Source organism: Equus asinus, chromosome 29 (genome assembly GCF_041296235.1).
Source record: "Equus asinus isolate D_3611 breed Donkey chromosome 29, EquAss-T2T_v2, whole genome shotgun sequence".
In the NCBI taxonomy this organism is placed as follows: Eukaryota; Metazoa; Chordata; class Mammalia; order Perissodactyla; family Equidae; genus Equus; species Equus asinus.
In genome coordinates, this window is record NC_091818.1 from 40,202,431 (window position 1) to 40,214,989 (window position 12,559).

The 12,559-nt window shown below is 42.8% G+C and overlaps 1 protein-coding gene across 5 annotated transcripts in view; it reads right to left on the reverse strand.

Annotated features, from left to right (window-relative positions):
* Positions 1-318: 318 nt before the first annotated feature.
* Positions 319-12,559, reverse strand: part of PFKFB3 (6-phosphofructo-2-kinase/fructose-2,6-biphosphatase 3) — a 115,962-nt gene continuing 103,721 nt past the window's right edge. For 2 of the 5 annotated variants that reach the window (XR_011499248.1, XR_011499246.1), the window contains exons 15-16: positions 6,893-7,069; positions 319-4,823 (exon numbers count right to left, since the gene is read on the reverse strand). Coding sequence is in view for 2 of the 5 variants with exons in the window: in XM_070500985.1 (XP_070357086.1) it covers positions 7,010-7,069 (60 nt within the window). In the remaining 3 variants the exon portion in view is untranslated. Of the gene's footprint in view, positions 7,070-12,559 lie in introns of all 5 variants that reach the window. The other 3 variants (XM_070500985.1, XM_044762361.2, XR_011499247.1) reach the window with 2 other exon arrangements.

Genomic DNA, 12,559 nt, shown 5'->3' on the forward strand with positions numbered 1-12,559 from the left:
ACACCTCCCTCACAGAAGGGCCTTAGTGTGTCTGGCTCCATTTATGTAATGGTAAATATCACTGGTCTTTATCTGTCAAACAGCTGGAAACTTGACTCGCCTCCGCCTGCCCTGGTAGCTAGTTAATGGTTAGTTTCTAATGGCTGCCTCAAGGAGTGTGGTGGGAGGGTGCCTATGACTCAGGACTTCACTGACATTCCAGGAGGTCATTCCTCCAGGTAACCAAGGAGTGTCCAGAGACACTCCCCCGAAACGTGACCCCAGGCACACAAGCCTTGAGCACAGCAAGACAGGAAAAGTTCCTCTCCCCTCTAAGCATTCAGACAGCAACCAAATTTCTGAAAAAGAAAAAAAGAAAAGGAACCAAGACACTTTCTGTTTATCCAAATGAATTTATAATCTGATGAAAAGGGAAAAATAAATTCTGTTCAGCCCGTTTTCACAAGAGCAGAGGCCATTTTCCAAGGATGACAGAAACCTCTGAAAGGCTGCACAGAAAAGAACATTTCAATCCTTCCAAATGTCCAAAGATATGCCTGTTAGTTATATTTGGCCATTAATGTTCATAAGATAACATCATAAGGTTAAGCAAGAATTATCATTTTAAAAAGAAGGCACTTAAGATATTTAAAATATTTGCATATATATGAACATGAAACTTAAATATGCATAAATATCAACTATAATCATATGGCTTCATTTGAAGGATAAAATCATTTCAGAATAAAAGCAATAAAAAGCTATTAGCTATTATATCGTCATGATCTTACATAGTTCCACAATCTACTTACAAATAGTAGTGATGACTGAAATTTATTAAGCAAGTACAGCATAACAGTGACACTGGGAAGAGCTTCCTTCATTTCTTCATTTAATTCTCACAGCAGCCCTGCAACAGCCATCCTGTTATTATCCCATTCTACAGATGAGGAACAGAGGTCTGCGTTAGATCAGCCAGGAAGTGATAGTCAGGCCTCAAGTTCTACTCTGCCTGAGTCTAAATCTTTATTTTTATTTATTTATTTTTTTTTTGAGGAAGATTAGCTCTGAGCTAACATCTGCTGCCAATCCTCCTCTTTTTTTTGCTGACATCTATACCCATCTTCCTCTACTTTATATGTGGGATGCCTACCACAGCATGGCTTGCCAAGCGGTGCCATGTCCACACCTGGGATCCAAACCGGCGAACCCCGGACCACCGAGTCTAAATTTTTTATTTTAACCACCCCACCGGACTGTCTCCTTGAAATGTCTGCTATGCATCTATCCACTCCCTAAACAAGCATTTATTGAGCATCAGGGCGCAAATTCTATGCCACGTTACTATGGGATAAAAATGTGTATAAAATGCAGCGTGCCCTCAGCAAGCCTTTGCTCGAGTGGTTAGTATCATTTTTTAGCCTTAAAATTGTCATTCAGATAGCAGCTTTATTCATAATAGCCAAAAACGAAAAATAACCCAAATGTCCTTCAGTGGATAAATGATTAATAAACTGTGGCGCACCCATGACATGGAATACCATTCATCAACAAAAAAGGAACGAATTATTAGTACACACAACATCTTGGATGGATCTCAAAATAATTATGCATAGCGGAAAATGTCAACCAAAAGGTGACGTGCTGTACGATTCCATTTATGTAACATTTATGAAATAACAAAACTATAGAGATGGAGACAGGGTTAGTGGCCACCAGGGGTTAGGGAGGAGATGGGGAGGCGGCCCGTGAGGGGATGGCATGAGAAAGCCCTGTGGTGATGGAACTGTTCTGTGTCTTGATTTTGGTGGTGGTTATAAGATCTACACATATGATAATACTGCATAGGACTATTCACACACACACACACGAATGCATATAAAACATCGGCAATCTGGATAAGCTCTGTGGAGAGATGTCAACACCCTGGTGGAGATGTTGTACTATGGTTATGTAAGGTGTTACCATTGGGGGAAGCCGGGCGAAGAGTACAAGGACTTCTCTGTGTATTTTTTTTTTTTTGGCAATTTCCTTGAATCTATAATTATTTCAAAAATTTAAAAAAATTCTAACTACTATGCAAGTATTCTCCTCTTTTGGAGACAATTTAACTCCACTAGCAGCTGCAGTCTCTCTGCTGTTGCCCTGAGGCCGTTGCCCTGAGAAAGCAAAGATTTCCTTGGTCCTTGGCAGAACTCAGATGCAGGTTACCTTAGCTGATGGTCAATAAAGTCAGCAGTTAACATGCAAGCAGCCTGACAGCCGCCAAAGGACAGTTGTAGTTTTTTTTCTTTAAGCATGATCCTCTTATTAAATAGATCCACAAACACACATTTTGCACTTTAATATATTTCCTAAATTACGATCTAAAATATATTTATGACCCAAATATACAATAAGTAAGAACCCCCTCCATTGCCATGTCATGCTTCTTTTTGAAGATTTTTCCCATTTGTTATCTTATCTATAAAACATGCCACCCATGAACCTAATTCAAAGGCCAAAAATCCAACAAAATCAAGGTAGCGTTTGGCTGGGGGCCCACTCTAAGTGACAAAAGGCTTCTCTAGGGCTGGCAGAAGCTGTGTGCTGTTGTTACCCAAATTCTCTAATTCCCTGTCCCCTCATCCTCTAATTCTCTGTTTATGCACCCTATTTTGTCAAATACAAGACGCCAGGGATTGAAAGAGACATTCTGATTTCAGAGCTATTCAGGCATGAAAGAGGCTTGTCTTAGAATGGATGCAATACTGTAATATTCCATCCAAATTCCTCCAAATGGAGATAATGGAACCTGCGCATTTATCTGAAGAACAGGATCCTCCCTTATGCCGGAAGGAGAATGTTTCCATTGGTGGTGATCTAATCCCTGCGTTCAAAACACGAGATCCAAACCAAGGTTTCCTTTTCTTGAGATAAGAACCTGTGTGGGGAAAGGGGAGTGTGTGGTTACTTGCATTAACTAGATGAGCTCATGCGAAACTTCCAGGAGACCTGGGCCCTGACACGTGTGTGAGTGGAGACCAGCTGACTGGAGGGCCGTGATTCATGGACAGCTGGCTCCATCACAAGGCTAGGAATGAAGTTCCTGGGATAGATAATCAGCTACTTCCTGCCTGTGCGGGATCCCGGGAAGGGTTCATCTGAGTCACACAGCAGGGACCTGGGTGGCTTTGCCAAAGGAACTGACTCGAGGCTCCTTCTCAATATACCTCCTTTGCTGACTCACAGACCAGCCATAAGGAGCAGTCCTCAGGAGCAGCAGCAATGCCCTGGTGCCTTCAACTGAGTATGGAGCAACTCCCAGAAACCAAGTAGGCCTGCTGCCATGAAAACAAAGAGGGCCTGAGAAGAGGAGGGTATGGCCACGACCACCAGCCCCTGGGGCCATGTCCCCAAGGCCCAAGCTAGAGGGTTAATGGGACCCAGGCAAGGAGCCACAAACACCAGCCCCAGAGTGCAACCAATCCAGTCACCTAGTCTCAGATCTCAAAAGGCCCCTAGACACCGTCCAGTCCAGGAATGGATAGAATTCAGGAAGGTAAGCTTGGATGAAAAAAATCCTTGCTTCCGCTAACCAACAATGGATATTTAGCATTTTAACTTTGCATGTAGGCAACAGATCACGTCGGCAGCATCTGTGTCTGCCGCCAATAAAAATCATAATATGGTCGTGTCACATTATGGCCGTTGCAGATAGCTTGAAATATCATTCACCTTTCACCTCTCCTTGGGACTGATGCTTGTTTTAGACTTGCCGCTACGGCTTGCTATTTAATCCATTATTAAAGTAGTGCATACGTTACTACATCACAAATGTCTATGTTTGGTATTTTGATAATGGTATTTCCATAAATGTTCTTTCCTTTGTAATCTGATGTATTTATTTTTTCCATTTGAGCATTATTCTGAGAAGGGATCCAAGGTTAACGCTAGACCATCAAAGGGGTTCATGGCTCGAAAAAGCTTAAGGACATCATATTAGCTTGCTAGGGTTGTTGTGACAAGGACCACAGGCTGGATGGTTTAAACAGCAGAAACGGATTGCCTCACAGTTCTGGAGGTTGGAAGTCTGAGATCAAGGTGTTGGGAGGGTTGCTTCCTTCTGTGGCCTCTCTCCTTGGCTTGAAGATGGCTGCCCTCTCCTTATGTCTTTATTTCATCTTCCCTCCATGGGTGTCTCTCTCTGCAAATTTCCCCTTTTTATAAGGACACCCATCACATTGGAGTTGAGCCCACCCAAACGATGTCATTTTAACTTCATTACCTCTGCAAACACCCCGTCTCCAAAGAAAGTCACATTCCGAGGTCCTGGGGGTCCGGATTGTAACATATCTTTTTTCGAGGGCACACAATTCTACCCACAGCAAACACTCACTCTAGTAATCTCCATGTTTTCCTCATGAGGAGTCTCAGGCCCAGAGCAGTGGAGTGACTGACAGAGTTGCTAACAGAACACAGGCTTCCTGACGCCCAGCTCAGGATTTGAAGTGCTTTATAAACCACACAGGGCCACACAGCTGTAGGTGAAATGGCCGCAGAATCCCTGGGGAGAGCAGGGAGCAATCTCTCCCCGTGCAAATGCTCTCAGAAGCCTGAGAGGCCCAATCAGAATGCAAAGCTTTTCCATCCAATGGGCAGCCAGTTCGTTGGCTCCCAGAAGAGGAGCAGGGAAGACTTCTGGGATAATTCCTTTCCTTTCAGTTGACGGCTCCTTCCAGTCTCATCTTTAATTTTTACAGCTGTTATGATCATCTGCATCACACATATAAGGTGGCAAGTGATGGGCACAGAGGGTCCACTTGTGACCTCCAAGAAAATGCCTGCAGCCTTGACAGAGCTTCCTGTGTAGAAGACATTTGAACACGTAAGGAGAATGGGAAATGTTTTCTCACCATGTCTTTTCTCTCTGAGAATCTCTCTGATAGATCCTGACCTCAGGCCTATTATCCAATCTGAAATCCTGTCTGCACCATCTGACCTTGTTCTCATGAGAGCTGAAATGGACCTTTCCACATGACTGCTGGCATGCACAAATCCAGGATGTGGACAAGTTCGATGGAAACCAGTCAAGAAGAGAGTTTCTGGGGCCCCAATAGGCCTACTTCAATATGGTGGTCAGAACCCATAAATCTGATGTGCCATTCAGAGTTTAGTTAAGAAACCCAGCGCCCCCATGTCCTAATGGAGCAATTGGAATGATCAACTTCTCTAGATAGCTTGACGTCAAGGGAAGAAACAGGGGAGACTATGACCTGCAAATCCTAAAGTGACATCAGGGACATTTATCATCTCTGAGCAGCCACTCCCATGGGCCGTTCATCAAAGCAAACTAGCCTCCTTACAGCCCTGGTGTCACATGAACTCAGGGCACATTGCACATCTACATAACATACAAAATACATACCCAATGGTAATCAAGCACGTAATTACTGCTTCCTATCTGTCTTCCCCACTAGACCATAAGCAATATGAGGGCCGGGACCATTGCGCATCATGCCCACCACCGTACTCTCAGTGCTAAGTGCAGAGTCCCACAAAGGGCAGACACTGGTCAATATTTCCTCAGCAAATCAATGACTGCCTCTCCCACCTCCACACCCACCTGTCCAATAGCCTGTCACCCTTTTGCAACACTTCTTCCCCTTCCAGGTTACCCTCGTTCATTTAAATTTAGCTTTAAAAAGATAAAAGCATGCCCAGAGTGTGGCAGCAGAAAGCACACAGCAACCTGCGTTACAGACCTCACCGGCCCGGCAGAGGAGGCCCTGTCGCTCTTTGGGGTAACAGCATCCCACTGCCTTCATGGAACATTGCCTTTCTATCAAGGGTTGCATGTACACTGCCTCATTTATTCTGCACAATGACCTTATTCTAGACACTCATAGGCTAAGGGGTTGAATGTCTTATTTGAGGTCGCAGAGCTGGAGGGTATTTGTGGCATAATAAGAAATATATTTGGTCTTTGTCCCCATCCCTGGCACAGAGCTTCTAAAACCCTTGGAATTTCCTGAGTGGTAGGAGTGTCCTGTTACTGATCACCCCTGAGTTTATGCTAATGAACCTAAGCCCCCAGATAGGGGGCTGGTCACCGGAAAGAACAAGTAAGTAAAGGGTTGGAACTTTCAGCCCCACTCAGCAGCCTGCAGGAAGGAGAGTTGGGGCTGAAGATTAAGCTCTATAAAAACTCTTGGGCAATGAAATCTGATGCGCTCCTGGGTTGGTCACAAACCTTGTCCTGTGCATCCATCCCTTCCATCCGGGCGTTCTTGAGTTGAATCCTTCACAATAAATGGGTCATAGCAAGTAAACTGTTTTCTCTGAGTTCTGAGAGCCGTTTTAGCAAATTATCGAACCTGAGGAGACAGACTCCCCCAAATTTTTAGCCAGTGGGTTAGAAGTACAGGTAACAACCTGGACTTGCGATTGGTCTCTGACCTGGGGGCAGTCTTCTGGGACTGAGCCCTTAACCTGGGGGGTCTGCACGGACCCCAGATAGATTGTATCAGAATTGAACTGGATCATTGGACACTCAGCTGATGTCAGACAATGGTTTGGTGTGGGGAAAACACCCACACATTTGGTGTCAGAAGTGTGCTGTGGGTAGAAACAGGGTTGGAGCTCAGACAAGGCTGATTCAAACACTGGGCTTGATCAGCTTGTTGTGCAACCTGCCTGGAAGCGGCTTCATTACTTTTAAGAACTTTGGGCTTCCCGGCCCTTCTCTGAGCAGTGTTTCCACGCTGTTCATCTCCATTCCATAGCCACCTCTGAAGTTTGGCTACTTGCCTCTCAGCTCCCAGGCAGGCTGCCTTCAGAGCTGTTCGGTGATCAAAGGGCTTCCCAGGCTGTCACACACACACACCAGGAAATAAACTAAAAGGAGAAACTTCTCTCCAGTTCTCAGTCCTACCTCATCTGAGGTGTCAGAGACCATGGTGACACTGAGAAAGCACCAGCGCCAAAAGCAGCAGCAACCAGAACTAGTTCATCTGTTCATTCAGCTGATTAGCAAGTGGCAGGAGAGGTCTCATTTCCCAAAAAAAGGCCAGTTTTCCTTTCTTATCCTGGCAGATCCACACTGCAATGCCTGCAGGTAAAAAAAAAAAAAAAAAAAAAAGTGAACAAATGAAGAACAGAGACTTTTTCATCCACACAGCCTAGCTTGGATATTTGAGCAATTGCGTTGCTACTGGTGTTTCCAGGAGAATCCGTCTAAATTCTAAACACATTTTCTCTTGGCGCTGGAAACCAGGTTCCAGACGGTGGAAGTGGTTGAATACTAATTACTTGTAGCCAAGGACATTTGAAGACCATCTTTTGCTTTTTTCACAATCTAAATCTTCTGTTCCTAGGGCTTCTGGCTCCAACCCGCTTTTCAGAAAACAAGTTAATAAACTGGCAAAATCGACAGCTAGCATGAAATTAACACGATTTCTTTCCATCTTTCATTTCTTTGACAAATATTTATTGGGTGCTTACTATCCCCCGGCAGTGGGCTAGATGCTAAGGAGACAACAATGAGCAAAATGGCAGTTTCTACCCCCAGGTGCTTAAGTCCAGTGAGAGAGAAGGTACCAACAAATGTAAACCCACAATTCTGGGGGTCCTACGGGAGAGGGGCACATGGTCCAGTGAGTGCCTCTCACAGGATCTGAGCTAGTTGTGAGGTTGGGAAGACTTCCAGAACACATGGTACCACATGCATCAGGATCTGGCTGGGCGGGAGGGAAGGAGGTCACTGCCTGGCCAGAGGCAACAACGAGTACAAAGGCCTTACAGGGGAAGGGAGCAGGGCAAGGACAAGGAAGCAACAGGAAGTCAGAAAGTCTGTATGACTGCAGGAGTGCGGTCTAAGGTGAGGCTGGGGAGACAGGCAAGGGCCAGGCTCCCTAGTGCATGGTGAGCTGAACTTACAGGGTTTGTCGCTAAGCCCAAGAACAATCAGAAACCATTGAAGGGCTTTAATCATTGGGATGACGCAAAGTTACCTCAAAAACATTCCTCTGGTTTCACGGTAGAATAATGAGTAGTATCAGCTCTATTGCACTTTTCATATGAAATAGGAAAAAGTAGGAATTATTATCTCCATTCGAGATGACAATATTGACATGCAGAGAAGTAAAGCCACTTGCCCAGGTCATAGTGTACCAGAGGCCAAAGCACAGGGCTCTTGTCTCATGTCCCCAAGTCTTTAAACATTCATTTTCAAAAGAACAGATAAAAAATTGGTCAGATAGTCACATTGGGTGACCCTCTTCTTTTTTGCATTCTGACAGCTGACTTTTGAAGTTGTCCAGGTACAAAGGACTCAGCCAGTGGCCAGAAATACGAGCCCCCTAATCTCTACCCCTAGGAATGGTTAAGCCCTACGACCTCCTCTCTCCACACGAGAAGCCTATTTCTCCTCCCTTTTCTCCACACTAAGTCCCTCCCAATTTCTTAACTGCCATGTCTTGCCTGTGGCAAAGGCTATGTCCACTGCACTTTCCTCATGACCCCATCACCACAGGTAAACAGAGCCTAGCATCTTGAAAAGAGAAAGAAAATGTTGTGTGTTACTCCCTAAGACAAACTCCAAATCATCCCAGACCACTGAGTCTGTAACTCAGCCTTCAATTTGTTTAGGGGACGTTAGTTATGCTAAGTCTCAGTATCTTCATCTGTAAAATGGAAATAATAGGGGCCAGCCCAGTGGCACAGTGGTTAGGTGCACACGTTCCACTTTGGTAGTCCGGGTTTTGCAGGTTTGGATCCTGGGTGCAGACATGGCACCGCTTGGCATGCCATGCTGTGGTTGGCATCCCACATATAAAGTAGAGGAAGATGGGCACGGATGTTAGCTCAGGGCCAGTCTTCCTCAGCAAAAAGAGCAGGATTGGCAGATGTTAGCTCAGGGTTAGTCTTCCTCAAAAAAAAAAAGGAAATAAAAAGATCTCTGCTCCCAATAACAGAGAACAGGCAATTCCAACCAAAAATTCTCCTAGGAACAATTAGAACCACTGGAAAACCATAAAAAACAGCTACTTGGACATATCAGGAAGCTAAAAATACAGTAAAGAATTGCCATCTGGGGCAGACGAAGGCCCAGGGAGATGTGCCCACACATGTTTAGACCTGCTTTTCTCCAGGAGGTGTTTGCTCATTCTAGAAAGGTTGGCCGGGAGGCTAAGCAGTGATTCTGAGAGCCTCACCTTAGGGCTTGGGGTTCAGGGACAGAAATAAGAGCGGTTTATGGCGAGTGTCCCTCTCTTTGGATTGGACTCTCACAGGTGTACACAATAAAAGTAAGGGTGGCCATACAGAACTGTGGCTCACTTTCCAATGAGCTCAGTCACTGAAACTGATTGAAGGAATTGCTGACAGTTAGTGCTCTCAGGCACCTGGCAGAAGAAAACGTGAAACTTTTCTGGAGGAAGATAGCAGCATCATAGGAATTATTTCTACAAATAATTTTATCAGAACAATGTCCTGCATGCAACCAAAAGTAACAAGGCATGTGAAGAGACAAAACCAGAGAACTGAAAATCTGCAGAAACAACACACAGTGGAAATAGACTCGGGGACTCCAGTGAACATGCACAAGCTGTTAAATGCTTAATATCTTCAAGGAGATAAGAGACAAGACTAAGAATTTCAGCAGAGAAATGGAAAGTATTTCTTTTAAAAAGAACCAATGGAAATTCTAGAACTGAAAACACAATAACCAAAATTAAAAATTCTGTGGACAGCTTTAAGGGAACATTAGTAACCTAAAATATAGAGGGGAAAAAATAAAGCATAGACCAACAAAAAGATGGAAAACACACAGAGCAGGTAACAGAAATAGAGTGCACATTGAGAATGTCTAGCGTATGTGTATATGAAATTCTAAAAGGAGGGAATGGGGGGAAATGCAATATGTAAGAAATAATGGCTGAGAAATTTCCAGAAGTGATGAAGAATATCAAACCTCAAATTCAAGAAACCTTAAGAATTTCAGCAGGATAAACAAAAAAAGAAATTCACCCCAGGCACGTCATAATGACATGACGGAAAATCAAAGACAAAAGTAACATCTTGAATACAAGCATATTACCATAAAAAGACCTAAAGTAAAATGACAGCTAACTTCTCAACAGAAGACAATAGAATGGTATCTTTAAAGTGCTGAGAGATAGCACTTACACAGTGTCAGGAATAAAAAAGAAATAACACTGCAAATCCCACAAAATTCTGTAAATTAAAAATGTGCTAAGGTATTATGAACAACTCTATGAAAATTCAGACATCGCCAAGCCATGCTGTGGTAGGCGTCCCATGTATAAAGTAGAGGAAGATGGGCATGGATGTTAGCTCAGGGCCAGTCTTCCTCAGCGAAAAGAGGAAGATTGGCAGCAGATGTTAGCTCAGGGCTAATCTTCCTCAAAAGAAAAGAAAAGAAAAGAAAATTTAGACAGAGGGTCAAATTACGAGAGAAATAAAACTTACCAAAACTGGTATGATAAAATAAAAAATATAAATGGTGATATAATTATTATGGTAGTTGAATCCATAATTTAAAACTTCCCAAAAAGAAAGCTCCTGGTCCAGATGGATTCACTGAGAATTCTACCAAACACTCTGAGAAGAAATAATGCTACTCTGAGACCATCTCTTTCCAAGAAGAGAAAAAGAGGGAGCCTCCCACTCGGTTTTTTGAGGCCAGACTAAGTGCGATCCAAAAGCTCTTAAGAATATTACAAGAATGGAACGTTTCAGGCCAGTCTTCTTCATGAACACAGACGCAAAAATCTTAAAGTAAAGTAAGGGTAAACCAAATCCAACATTACATACACACATCCCAGCCAAGTTAGGCTCGTTCCAGAAATGCCAGGTTTGTTTAACATTCAAAAATCCATCGGTCAGAATCTATTGACATCTCCATAGACGCAGAAAAGGCATTTGATAAACTTCATCACGTATTCATTATTAAAAACAAAAACTCATAGAAGACTAAGGAATCGAAGGTAAGTCCTTACTTTTACGAAAAAACCATAATATTATTGGTGGAAAAGTTAAATGCTTTCCTTCTGAGATCAGGAATGAAAAGAACGCCCGCTATCACCACTTCTATTCAATACTGTACTCGAGGGCCTAACAGCAATAAAAAAGGAAAACGGATACAGGGTAAGAGCTGGAAAGGAAGGAATAAAACTGTCAGCGTTCTCTGACCGCAGGACTGGTTTATGTAAAGATTCCAAAAAAAAAACCCACTGCAGACAAACCAGTAGAGCGGTTAAGTGAATATAATAAGGTCCCAAGGTACAAGGAAATTTTTTAAAAAGCAATTGTTATTTCTACACAAAAGCAATAAATAATTAGAAAATGAAATTTTTGATGATACCTTGAACCTCTTTATGTTTGTATTAATGCGTTATCCAGTAAAAAGAAAAAATTTGTAATTAAAGTCTTTGTTGTGAAAAAGGAAAGATTGTTTTTAGAATATCATCAAAAAAGTTCCTACTCTGAGGGATAACAGCAGCCACTTGACTTCAAAACTCTTTACACAACCTCCAAAAAAAGCCTAAGATTATCAAGGAGTGAAAACACACCACACACACCTTCAGCATCACCAGGATATGGAGGAACCTCAAATTGCACAGAGAAGTATGCACCTAATCGCAACAGAGCCATCGATGGAGCTCCGCTGTGGCTTCAAGACCTTGGGAGTAAAGAGTGAGGAGGAGAGTCTTAAGAAAACCTTTGAAAAATAAGAGACCTGGGAACTCTGTAGTCACACAGGGACCTGTGCTCAGAAGGACTCTGTGCTTGGTTTAACACTCTGTTAAACTGGAAAACACAAATGTCCAACAACAGTGGAATGGAAAATAAATTGTAGTATATTCATTTAATAAAATACCATGCAGGGAAGAGAATCGACTGCAATTAATGCAACAATAAGCATGAATCTTAAGAATTTAATGTTGAGTTCAAAAAAGAAAGTCACCAAAGAAAACATACCATATGATTTTAGGCAAAGTTTAAAAAAAAAAAAAACAGGCAGTACCAAAATATAGTGTTTAGGGATGCATGCTTAGATGGTAAAACAAAAACAAAAGCAGAAACCATTATCATATATATCAGGATGGTGGTTGCTTTGAGGAGGTAAAGAGCGGGTGGCAATTAAAGTGGGTATGGAGAGGACTTCTGGGTGCTGGCAATGTTCTATTTTTTACCACATTATGTATGTCTTTGCCTTTTGATACATTATAGAACAATACTTTGTTTTCTGTGCATTTTTCTTTATATATGTTGTATCTCACAATAAAAAAGATTAAAATGTAGATGATAATATACATTTCTTAGGATCACTGTAAGGATTAAATGAAATAGGGTGTACAGAAGGCTTTGCAAAGTGCCCGATGTATAATAAGCATTCAGTACACGGTACTTATTGTTATCTGGAATAGTACTACCGCGAGATGAAAGGAACCATTAACCCTGACCTCAGAGAAAACAAACCCTAACGAGAAGGAGTGGGAGGGCCTAAAATGGCTTCAAATACATACTGAAGCCTGTAGGTAGAGGTTTAGAGGTGAGTTTTAAGAGTGTTTGCTAC